General features: G+C 47.8%; 1 protein-coding gene across 2 annotated transcripts in view; it reads left to right on the forward strand.

The window, feature by feature from the left end:
• Positions 1–902: 902 nt before the first annotated feature.
• The window catches only part of FRMD4B (FERM domain containing 4B), a 138,123-nt gene continuing 126,081 nt past the window's right edge, over positions 903–12,944 (forward strand). Inside the window, exon 1 of one of the 2 annotated variants that reach the window (XM_075513775.1) lies at positions 903–1,068. In XM_075513775.1, the coding sequence (XP_075369890.1) occupies positions 940–1,068 (129 nt within the window). In that variant the 5' untranslated portion in view covers positions 903–939. The remainder of the gene's footprint in view (positions 1,069–12,944) is intronic. The other variant, XM_075513774.1, reaches the window with a different exon arrangement.

Raw genomic sequence — 12,944 nt, forward strand, 5'->3', positions numbered from 1 at the left:
GCTGTTTTAGCTGCAGTGATTTGTTTTGTGGAATATATAGGACTTGCTATGGTGCTGCTCATTCCAAATGGCAAGCCTGGCTTCTGACATCGTTTGTCGGCATCTCCACTTCATCTGACAACCCCCAAACAACAGCCAGACTGCTGTTCATTACTGTACTGTAGACATCCCATTTCCATGTGGTAATTAGAAGCCTGCATTTGTAATGTACCAGCATGGATATTCTTGAACTCACCTTATTGTTCTGCTTCACATGGCAAGGATGACAAAGGGCCCTTATGAACAGAGATAGCTGGATTTGGGCAAATCCAGCCCCCTTCCCATTGCCCTGTAGGAATCTCCAGATATCACCTAAGAGGAGAGGACACAGGTCTTCTGCCTATGTTGGGAATTGCGGTTGGGAGTAAATCAAAGGCGGGGGAGGACCCACGGCGGCTGTGGCGAAGCCGACCCAGGGGAATTGCCAGCGTTGACTCCACTTGTTTGTGGAGAGCAGGGCTGGCCGCGTCCCTCCGCTGCTCCGGCTGCCGCTGAAGTTGAGGACGAGGACGCTCTCACTCGCCCGTGTCCCCGCTCCCGGGCAGGGAGGCGGCTGCGGCGCTTTGCGAGGGGCGAGGCCGCGTCTGCCTGTGCACACACGCACCGCACAGACACGCACACAGATGTAAACACGACCTGAGCATCCGCTGCCATCGGGTCCTGCGCTGCTGGGAGTGGCTGCGGCTCTGCTGGTCCCCTCCCCGCACAGGCACCGCTCGGGGGGAGCAGGGTCCCCGCAGCCGGGGGCGGAGCTGCCCCTCGCACCCGCCTCGGGGGGCAGCGCTGGCCCTCACGCCCCGATGCGGGTGGGGGGGGGGGGTGGGGGGTGGGGGTCGGGCCGGCGCTAAGCCCTGCCCCGCCGGGCGTGCGGTGAGGAGCCGGCAGCCGCCGCGGGGGTGGATGCGAGGGGAGAGGCGGCACCGGCGGCGGGGCCGGGCGGGGCGGGCTGGGCTCCGCCGGCAGCCCCGTGCGCTCGGCGGGCGGCCGCCAGCCGGGCTGCCCGCACCGCTCCGCGGAGCGCCGGCCAAGGTAAGGGCCGGGGCGGGCAGCGCATTGTTCTGCTGCCGGGAGGGAGGGGCCGCCGTTCAAACCGGGCACGCCGGCTGCGTGGGGGCACGGCGCGGGGCTCCCGGGGGGGGGGGGGGGGGGGGAGAGCGCGAAGCTGCGGGGTCCCGTCCCCGTCGTCCGCCCCCCCCCCCCCCCCCCCCCCCCGGCCGTGGCAGCGCGAGTGGAGGCGAGGGGAAACGCGCGGCCACACCCACGCGGGAGCGGCCGCGGGGGGCCGGGGTGCTCCCACCCACCCGTGGCTCTGTCTGCACGCCCCGTCCCCCGCAGCCGGCTTGGTTTAAGTTCGGTGTCTGGCGGAGCACGGGACTGCCCGGGAAAGCCAAGCCGGCAGCGCCCGGGCAGGATTGCATTCCCGTGGGTCGCAATGAAGAACTGAGCGCTGCCGCCGCGGTGCCGCTCTCGGCTCGGGCGATAACAAATACTTGCTCGCTTTCAGACAATGAGTGCCGCTTGCGGACCGAGGGCCCCGAGAGCTATTCCCACCCTGACTTAGTCTGCCACGCAGGGGGGCATCCACCAGCGTTGTCATCTCGCCCTTGCCCTTACAGAAAGGAGCCGTGCAGCGCTGTATTCAGCCACAGCACAGGGTCCGTCGGGGCTGTGAAGGGCACGTTTGGACAGCAATACATCCCTGCTGGACCAAGGCCCCACGGAGGAAGCTCAGGACGCTTCCTCTGCCTTTGTTACACTTGTTTGCCTTCCCGGCTTGGCCTCGCATCCTCCCTCTCGCCGAGAATAGTCCCTTTCCCCGTATTGTTCTCGGTGGGTTTCCTCTCGCCTCTCTCTTCCTCCACCCCTCCTTAGCCGTGGGTCCTCTGCGGACATGATACCCGACACGCATTTTCCCTCCCTCCTACGGAGTTTTTAAGTCCAGACCTACCTATTTTGAGAAGATTCTCCTTTTTCATGAGTGTAACAACCATGTTTCAATTTGACTCAAATTGCCCTTGCGTGGGTTTTGAACTACACTCAAATAAACTTCACTTAGAACCTGCCGCATGGTAAGGATGAGATTTCTGGCTGCCTATGCACCACTTAGTATAATTTAAACTGAGATTAACCACTGTGTGCTTGTAGACTGGGCGTTCTAACCCAGTCATTGATGTGATGTAAAATAACGTAATGCTTCACCTTTGACCTCACTGCTCCCTGGGTTTTTATACATGGGACTAGGTGGTGCTTGGCTAAATGAATGTAGCTTTGTTGAATGTCGCTGAGGACTGTTACGTTGAACATACTGCTCCTGGAAAAAAGTTTTGGAGCACCTGTAGCGGCTGGAGGATGAGATCTAGGGAGAGGCCAGGTTAGGAGCTTGTTAGAACCGTGTCTCCAAAAGGGTCCAGTCTCCATCTTCTGTAGTATATTGGTTTTCAGCCTTAGACCCATTTGCAAGTGTTTGCATGTCTCCGCTGGAACAGCGGGCAGTGCATAGCTGCTGTCTGGGGGACTTGCTGGTTTTTTCTTTAGGGATTGTGTTCTTTAAGCTTTGCCTTTATTTAGAGTTTTGCCTAATGGGAAGCAAAGAGCGGCTGAGCTCATTCTTGTAACTTTTGCAGGATTCCCAATAGCTGCAGTGAAATAGTCAAGTCTTTAATCAATTTTTTACTTGGCTATAACTTGGGAAATCTTTGAGCAGCTGCAGGGGCACTGGCTGGAGAGCTGTGTCTGCAGGCTGAGGCAGACTGCAGTGCTTTAGTTATGCCTGGTTCATACAGAGGCAGGAACATATGTTTAGAAAAATGTACCTCTTTTCACTTGTGTTCTCTGCTTTTTAAAAATTATTTTTCTTGAAGCTGTCCTTTTTGTCTTGTCTTTTTTAAGAGCTTGTTCTGCAGAAGTTAGCAATCCTTGCCTTGAAGATTTATAGTGCCTGCAACTGCATGAATTTCAAGGTTTGGTCTATTATATATAGAGATTCATCATGCTGATTTCCTTGGACTTTCATGGGTGCAGCTATGTCAGACTTGATCTTTTTAGTTTGATTCTGATGTATTAAACGTGTCAAAACCCTTACTAAGAACACGCACTTCAGTCTGTTAGAAATATGTGTGTCACCTTAGTCAAAAGATGGGGATTGTACAGAAACCTTTCAGTGTGTTAGCAAGCCCTGGAATCCCATAATTTTGAAAACATGACAGGAGTGAATGTACTCCTGAGGTCTAACATGCAGGTGAACGTTTTTCTGTGGTTTACTGTGAGGATGCCGGTTGTATATTCACTGAAGCTTGGGTGTTTTCTGGCTAGTGAGATGAAATTGCTATAGAGCTCCTCCGAGTACAGGTTGTGAATGCATCTCAGCTGTAGAAATTGAGGCTCTTTCCTAGGCTTTGTGCTATAACATTAAAAACAAAAGTCCACACACCACCTATAACTTATTTTCAGTGCATGTTATTTGGCTTAGTCTTGTGAATGCATGGCAGTGTGGCATGAAAAGAGTCCTGTGAGTGTGGCTGTCACCACTGTGGGACTCGGCTGATGTGGCCATGGATGGGCATTCTTGGTGTAGGCAAGTCTGCTCTTAGTTTTTTGGTAATTAAAGCAGCAGAAGGTAAAAAGGAGGCCCACTGCAGGGCTTACATAATTTTGAAAGAGCTCTTGCATATTTTCTGTATCCTATTTTTCCCCCCTCCAATGCTTCTTAGCACCCATTGAATGGCGGGAAGGACCTGGATAAATGGAGTATACAAGGATCCAAGGACTCTGTTCATGCCTGTTGCCCCTTCCCAGGGAAATGGTGGGCCAATGTGTCAAATCCATTTGCAAGTGGTAGTATAAATTAAAGCTGGGGGATAAACAGGTTAGAAGGTTAATGAGATGTCTGAACTTAATTGATTTTCCATACAAATTGGCTATAATGTCTTTTGTTTGCTTTTTTCCCCTCCCTGGGATGCTGTGTTACAGCAGTTACATGAATGTAAGGAGTAGCAAAAGGGGTGGGGGTGGGGGGAGTCATGGCTACTTGAAAAACATGGCTAGGAAACCTTGGTCATACTCCCTAGGGTGGGCTGACGTGTGATTTTTTTTTTTTTTTTTGAACAGAGTAAGGTAGCTCTGAATTAGGAGCCAGCACCCCTGTGTCTTCTGGGTCTCAGTGCCATGGACTGTTGGTGATTGTTGAGCCGCAGGCAGCAGTGTGCCCTGGCTGTTATACAGAGCTATACAATCCCAGGGTTAATAGAAACCTTTTTTGTAGATGTGGTGTCTCCATAGCTAGCCTCTACAACCAGCAGAAGAGGAGCTATAATATGGTGTAAAATGATTTCTAGGTCCAAAAGTTGTCAGGCAGCATCCCAGCCAGGGTGGCACTACTCTTTCTATAAGTTTGTGCCTAGCTTTAAAATCTAGAGTAGTGAAGCTGAAGGGGGAGGATGGCTAACTAAAGACATTGACTTTACTCATCTGACTGGAAGGGCCTAACTTAACGCTCAGCTAAATGAGAAGATGCTCAAGCAACCAATTTTTGGTCTTTATTTTCTATGTAGATTTCCATTCCTATTGGGAATATATTTGAGTAAGCGATTGGAGCCACCTCAGTGCCATGGGAGGGTGAGAGGAGCTGAGATCCTTCCAGCTCACATGGTTCCTCAACATTGCTGGTGGTGTTCAGTGCTTCTTTCCATCTGTGCTGGTTGCAGCTGACAGGTTCAGCTCAGGAGCAGACATGGCTTGGTCAGCAGCACTGGGCTCTGCCTTTCTGGGGGTCTGAGCTGGGTGGCACAGCCAGCCCAGAGAAGCAGCACGCTGGGAGAGGACCCGACGTTGGAGATGCTCTCGGTCACCCCCTCCAAGAGTGGCATGGGAAAGGAAAGACATTGTGTGTTCAGGCTACGTGGCAATAAAAGTTACAGCTCTTCCTGAGCTCATTTGCTATGAGGCCCTTGTGGTTAAATCACGTTTCAGACTTTTCCTCTCGGATTATATACCAAAACCTAAAAAATAAAATAGCAAATTCTCTAAGGGGTTAATACTAGGTTTTGACCCATGTTCTGTTTTTTTTCCTAACTGGAGTGCCACAGTGAAACAGTTTTTGTGCTTAACATGGAAATTGATTGTGGAATGAATGTGAAGAGTGCCTGCAGACAACGGTTTTCATAAAGCAGCCATATTTTGATTTAAGGGTTTCTGAGCAGCCGAGGACAGCTGTAGAGCATGCACAACCACATGAGAGATAAAGAAAGATCAAGGTTTTTGGATCACCACGTCACCCACGGGAAGGACCGATTGACGGGAGGCTTGGGCTTGGCACCTCTGTGTTTGTAATCAGGCTTCAGATAAACCAGCACATGCCATATGCTGCAAGATTGGTCAATATTTAAAACTATTTGTTGAGAATATGATTAAGTCAAGAGCAGAATGCAGTAAGTAGGTCGCTGGGCATCATTGGTAAATGAGCTACATCCTTATCTTGTGTACGTCACCAGCGGTATTGTATGACAATGTTTAGTTGTAGGAACAATTCCTTGGCTGGCTTAGAGCATGTATATCTATTTTTTTAACAGGCTAGGCAGTTTGCATCCGATGTAATGGTGAAAAGCCACAGGCAAAGCTGCTATTGTTTGGTTGCAGCCATTTCAAAGCATTAGGCCTTCCTCTTGCCCCCAGTCATAATGCATCAGCGCTTTCAGCAATGGTGAACAGTTCTGTAGTTAAATGGTATATGTTATAGAAAGAAGGGATTTTTGTTTTCTTTTGCTATTTAAAGCAACACAACAAACCATCAAACTGTAGTTCCTTCAGAATTGTAGTAATTTTTGGAAAACGGACTGCACACTGAATACATGCAAACTGTAATTTCAGTCCTTTGTTTTTGTGTAGTCTGTTTACAGGGCGCAGTCAGGAAAGGATATATTTTTATGCGATGGCCTCTTTGTTTAGAGACTAAACTCCTAGTAAGTCGGCTGTACGTGGAGCTGATAAGAGCTTCAGATTTTCAGTAGTTGTCAAAACTTCAGTGCAAAGGAAGGGGAATGCTGAAGGGGGAGAAGAAATGCAGTTCTACTGGGGTTATCTTGTTAGTTATCTGTCAGTTTAACAATTATTATTTAACAATATTATAAAAACTATTGTCCAAGAGTGTTTGCCAAGATGCCTCAGAACGCAAATGCATGAAGCCCCAATCCACCCGGGTCCTTTCACGCCTCTGCCAGGACAGGGTTGATCACTACTAGGCTCCTCTAGTTCAAAGCTGAATTTTTCTCAAACCCTTTGAGATCGTATGGTCTAGTTACTGAGCCAAAAGAATCATTTCAGCCACTGCTTCTTGGTCTTAGAGCATGCAGGGGATCAGTTATTGATCAGCAGTGATCAGTTCAAATTGTCACAGCCTGGTCGTGCTCTGCTGTGTGGCCATGCCTTTGCAGTGGGAGATGGGTATCAAAGCCCTTTCTAATATGTGTTTAAAAAAAAAGCCTACAGTTTTTCTCATGCTAATGTCTGAGCTATCTGTAGTTCCTTTGAAAGAGTTCCATAGGCTGGTTAATCTCCCCATATACAAATCTCTTTCATACAATTAATCCTTTATTTTTTTTCAGATCCCAGTGTAGGGGAGAGATGGTTTTAGAAACAAATCCATTTTCCTTTTGTTGCATTGAAAACAAACCCCTTTTACTTGAAAGCAGAAACAAAGCAAAAATACAGACATGTTTTTCTGCATGTTCTTGGTTATTATTGCTGTATGGTGTTAAAGATTTCAGAGAATTATTCTCTCTCCAAAAGCTTTCCAAGAAAGAGATTACTTTCAGGGCTTTCAATCCTGAAAAACTTTCTAGAAAATTAAGTTATAAAAGATGCAAAATCGATGATGAAATCTTGAACCTCTTGAAGTTAATGGAAGTCTTAAGGCCAGAATTTCACCTGGAGTTTTAATGAAGTATCTCCTTGGAATACTGTATTTATGTGCTTTGAGATGTGGAATTGCAGAGTTTTACTGAAATACCAGTTCCCAGGTGTTCCAGCTTTATTCATAAATGATCCAGCTGATTCCCCCCCACCCCCCCCCCTTGAAGTGAAGCATAAGATGAGGAAACAGACTCCTGGAATATTTCAATTATTTTAAATAGTAGGTTAAACAGCATCAGCAAAAGTTGTGCATCCTTTTCCTTCTTTCCCAACAAGTCCTAGAAGGACTTGGAGAGACATTAGAAGTATCTTGGGGCAGAGACTGCTTTCTCTAGTTTAGAAACAAGTCTGAAAGTAATAAAAATAATCAGTGGACTTTTTGGGGAGTGTTTTCACTTGAGTCAGCCTGCCCTGGCCCTGAGAACACAGCAGAGGCTGTTGCTTTACAGTCAGACCTTGCGGAGTAGTTTCATATGGCAATGCTTGCTGTGCTTGCTGCTTTGGTTTAAGGCTCAGGTAAGGGAGAGGTGGAGGATGATAGATGTAGTAGAAAGATGTAGGGTTGCTTTAGAGCAGGAGGTAAACCCAGGTTGGTAAGGGGGACAGGAGTCTAGGAAACGAGGAGGAAGAGGAGGAGAGCAGCAGAGCCATTGTTCTGGACTGGGCTGGGCACCGCACAAAAGGCGGCTGCCATCGTAACCTAGCTGTGGGCTGAGATCATAGCGTATTGATGTGTTTTATGTGACTCAATACCTCTAGAGGCATTGCAGTGCTAAACGTATAGGTTACACGAACACAGTTACTGCATCGTTCTTAACAGTCTGGCTTGGATGTTATGGAAAGCAGATGCACGCATGTTCAGTAGCTACTCTGCAAGAGAGCTGGGACTGAATCAAACCAGTAAAGAAAGCAGTTCTTAGAAAAGGTAAAATGTCTTAAATATCAAAAGATTTTTTTAAAAAAGGGTGTGTGTAAGATTAACCCTTGACATGGTCTGTCACGCTGTTTGTCCCTGGAGGCAATAATGATGGAAAATGTGTGTCTGGAGCTTGGCATCTCCGAACAGTCCCCAGTGCAGAGATAGCTGCAGTGGTCTAATGACTGATGGATTTTCTCCTTCTTACTTTCCTCTGACATTTTCTCCTTATTCTTTTTTAGTTTAGAGTTCTGTTCCTAGTTTAGAAAACAAACTACAAAGCCCTCCAGATTGCAGATCCAGCAATTAAAGCATATTTAACTCTGACACTGAATTTCTTCTTGGGCATAATATGAAGGAAATGTCTTTGTTTGCAGGAATGCTGCCTGAGAGCAGGGCCTGGCTAAAAGCAAATTTAAAATGACCAAAATTTTAATAATACTCTTTCAGTAAAACAACCGCACCACATGTGATAGCTGCATATGGAGCAGAAGGCTGAAGCGTGGGGAATGTCAAAGGATGTGCTGCAGTAGGAGTCTTTCTAATCCATACCATATTACTCAGTTTTACTGTAAAATAGAACAAGTGTTTCAAATCACTTGTTCCTCCTCCAGTGTCAACAAAGCTTAGCAGAGAGTTGATAGGATCTAATGTTTCAGCAACTAAAATACAATCAGCATTTATTGCAAGCATCCTTGTTAGTGGGATGGAGAGGTGTGTATATATTGTGTAGCTAATATATTGGAGATTCTGAATGCCTGGACTTGGTTTGTCCTTTCTTCCAAAATTAATTTTTTTTTTCATCTAGGTAACTGAAATTTTTCTAACTTTGCTGTTGTCTCAAATATCTTGAAAATCAGTTGCATCTCTACCTGATTTGATAGCCTGTGCTCTTGTGCAGAGGAGCAGGTTTGGAGAAGTAACCTTTCCTCATCACTTCTCCAGCCCCACCTGATTTCGCTTACATGGGCGGCAGAAATAGGAAGCTCCAGGAGGTGTCTGTTTGGCAGCCTCAAGGCTGATGCGTTATCTGGCATGGAGCAAGCAGTTATGTGCTTATCTGTCAGTATTTCCTAGTGCTGACCATGCGAGTCTGCTTCTCTTGGCAACAGCATAGCTCCCTTTCCATGTTTTAGCCTTCATTGCGCTTACAAGTAAATCACCGGTAAAGGTTGCATGTGAGTATCTACTGGAAATGAGAGGGGAGTCATTAAATGACAGGTTTCCATGAAACAGAAGGTAAATTGAAGTTGAAATCTAGTAAGTAAGTGTGCCCTAGTTAGCTTGGGACGTCCAGGGGACACCAGCAAACTTGGCTCGTACAGCTGTTTTCATAGGCAATAGCATGAACCTGATAAACACACTAGTGTTGAGGATTCCTAAGTTTGTCACTTAGATTAATTGATTATTGTTGAGGGAAGAGGAGGAAAACCATGGGCTTTCTCAAATCAGCCTGACAGTGGGTGTGGGGAAGGAAGAGGGGGTGTATGTGTGGGTACTGGGGGTTACTGGTATGATAAAAGAGCCTAATTTTCACTTACAAACCTTGGTCATCTTTAAAAATATTAGTGACCACTGCTTCAGTACTAAGGACTTGCAGGAAGATTATCATGAGGCACTACAAGACTTGTTTTAATGATCTTCAGGGATGGAGATTTCTTGATTGCCCACCCCTAGTCAAGGGGGGATGTGGGTCAAAGCCGTGGGGTATGTGGTGGGTTTAGAAGGGAGGGGAAGGGTTTCCAGTGTGCATGTGTATAATCTAGATCTGCATGTGAAAAATCAAACTGGAGGGAGAAGAAACCTGGAAGGAAAAAAAGAAAAGGTCCTGCCATGGTGTCTGTATCAGATCTCAAGTTATCATTAAACAAACGAGTTTCATAAAAAAGGTATTTGGAGAAATCTTTAAGAAAAACTATTCAGCCAGGCTAAAGTAAGCTCCATCTTTAACCCTGCTTTGGAGTACATTGAAGGTATCTTGATACCTTGAGTTACCTTGGGTGTGAACTTTGTTCCTTCCACTTTGAGCATCGGGGAGCTGGTGTTGGTAACTTTAACCCCCTCATTCTTAGCCTGAATATCTTTTTTTTTTTAACCCAGCACGACTAGCTTTGTTGCTTAATGGCAGAAAGGGTTGTTAGCAATGCATTAACATCTCTTCTTTCAGAAGTTACACCCTGTCACAGCATCATATGCCTGTTGGGGCAAGCTGCACCTCTCTTCTCCCTGTGAGAGAAATCCCTTCCCCTACCTCAAACTCCCCCATACTACTTGAATGGAGCCGGGGCTGTGCAGCAGCTGAGATACGGTATGTTTATTCAAATACATTCGTGTGTCATCTTTGCTCTCAACTAAAACATAGCTGCGTGGGATTTTAGTGGCACCGGCAATAAGACTCCCAGTTTGCTTTAACAGTTGTCGCCAGCTCCGCTGTTTAAGTACAGGGTGGCGGGTTGTGCTGTGTGGCAGACGGTGTCTGGCGCTTCCTCTGCAAAGTTGTACTTGTTTGGTTTTGTTTTTACATACTAGTGGTGTTCTGTAGTCCTGGCCTCCTAAAATAAAACGTGAAGGAAAAAAAAGTCAAGTAAGAACAGCTAGTCCTGGGTGGGACGGAGCTGGAAAGAGCAGCCAGAGGAGAAACAAAGGCAAGCGGTGTTAAATGAACGTGGTGGGGAGAAGCAAGTGTGGGAACGCTGCAGGGGATCAAGTGCCTGGCAGTTTATCCTTAGAAAGTTTCCCCCAGTGAGTCCAGGTAAGTGGAACTTAATCGGAGATTTGTACTCCCAGGCCATTGCTGTGCTGAGCGTGTGCAGTCCTGCTGAAGGCGTGTTGTGGGGGGGAACGTGTTTACTGCTGCTGTGGCTCTTTCTTTGTCTCCGTAAAGAAAGATGTTGTGTCATTCCTTTCCCTTACATGTGCAAAAGCATGAGATAGGCCTGGGAGATGTGGTCTGTCTCAGCTGAGACCTGAACGGTGAAAACCGCAGGGAGAGATGCTGGCTGCTTGGGGCAGGTGGCAGGGCAGGAGGCTGCAGCGTGGGACTCTAACAGTGCAACTCCCGCGGGACGAGTCTTTTGGAGAGGGGCATTACGAAGGAGCAGAGGTTGCAGGCTCAAGCTTCTGCTTTGAGGTGCCAGAAATCACATTTAATGTTTTTTTTGTGGGTGTGTTTTTTAGTGTGCCAGTAACTTTTATAGTTGCAATCCAGGCTTTTAAATCTTACTACAAACCCCTTGGAGTCCCTGGCTGACTCTTAGGTGTGTTGGCCCGTGTTGTAACAGCTGGTCTTAAACCACAGTGGGCAGGCTTTACTCGGTGGTGGAGCTGCTAAGTGCCCTCAGTGCCCAGCCCGGAGGTAGCAGGGTACTGGGGGGGGAGGGAGGTCGAGGCTGTGGGCTGGCCTGGTTGTGCAGCCCTCCACACCTCTCCAGCTGCCGTGCGCTGGGACCTGGCCCTCCTACGCCTGGATTTTGGGTGCCAGCTTCCCTCTCTCCGTGGGGTTTTGTAGCCTCGGGCTGCAAAGCGGTGCTGTACAGAGCTGTCAGGTGTGACGAGGAAATGGCAAATGAAGAAAATGACAAAAAGATCCTGGTTCATTTCTCACCGGAGGAGTCTTATTTGCTTCCTTGAAATTGGGAGGAGGAGATAGAGCCACACGTATGAACTCGGTCCTTTCCATTTAAAGGACATACTGGTGGACCTAACGCGGTATCTGCTGGTGGCACTGTTGGCTGGGCTGCTCCTGCAGTGGGCTGTTCACCCTACTAAAACAAGTAGCCAAGTAGATTGTTTTACACAACAAACTGGAGAGAATAGGGGGAAAAGGGGATTTTTGTTTCCTGTGAGCTTCCTGCAGGACAGCATGGCATGCAGTTATAAAATATACCTTATGTGTGCATACGGTATTTTGCACTACAGGGCCGTCAGTGGTGCTTCACCAGGATGCCAAGATCATACTGTGGTTAAAATGGATTTTGCTGGCAATTTATTGTTTGTGCCTGTTGTCTTCCTCTGCAAAACTTGTCTGAGTAGAAGTACCATTTTGGGCACAGCGTGATGGTAGTGCCGGGCCTCTGGAGGTGTCGGGGCTGTGCCACGGGAGTGTGTGTGCGTGAATGCTGGATGGAGAGGAAGGACACCTCTGCCTGATCCTATCTCCAGTTCCTCCCAGCACCTCCCAGTCCTGTACCCTGGAGCCATCTGACCCTGGGGACTCTCCCAGCTCTGGGGAGGGGGCTCAGGGTGGCTCTGCCTCCTGGGGCAGGTGGGAGTGGAAGCTCCTGTTGTACAGGAAAAGATGTCTGATAACGCTCCACGTACCGCTCTGCCCAAAGCAGCTGATCTCTCATGGTTCTGGAAAAGAATAAAAGGCTTGGGAGGAGGAGGTGGTGTCTGACTAGGAAGCCTGTAGGAGGTGAATCACAACACCTGTGTGTAGCCTGCTTTCTTCCTCTGCGGCCCAGACAGGTGTAAGAGTAGCTTTCAGCAGCAATGCCTGTCACCTCAGGCTGGAGGGACTTTTATTTTAAGGCTGCACATCACATTCAGTCCCTGATATCACTGGCTCTTGTGCAGGCCTTGCCTGGGCACATGCAACTCGAGCCATACCCCCTCTGAGTTTTGGAGGTCCCAGGGTCAGTCCTGATGCTGGTTATCTTGTTGGCTTAGCATGGCCAAAAAAAGGAGAGGCTCATCTGGAGTTAGCCCACCTTAACTGATTTCTTTATCCCAAGAGATTCTGCATGTTTGTGACGGGTACCTTTATTTGTGGACCCTGAGAGGCTGTCCCTGAGGTTTGTTACTTTAAATTCAGACGTTAATTCTGTGTGGAAGAATAAAGAAGGTGAAAGATGCTCGTGCCTAGGGAGAAAAATCATGGAAAGCTAAAACCAAAGCAAAAATCTGTGTGTTTTGTCTTTTTTGATGAGTTGGAAAGATCTGCTTGAAATACTTCCATGTTTTAGTGGTCTCTTATGTGAGCTGGTTCTCGTAGCTGGTGTGGTAACTCCTGGAGTAAATGACTTTGAGCTGGAGTGCTGAGTCAGGAGTGGCTCTTCACAGCACAGGGCAGGTCTGCAGAGAA

The sequence above is a fragment of the Mycteria americana genome, chromosome 11, assembly GCF_035582795.1.
Source record: "Mycteria americana isolate JAX WOST 10 ecotype Jacksonville Zoo and Gardens chromosome 11, USCA_MyAme_1.0, whole genome shotgun sequence".
In the NCBI taxonomy this organism is placed as follows: Eukaryota; Metazoa; Chordata; class Aves; order Ciconiiformes; family Ciconiidae; genus Mycteria; species Mycteria americana.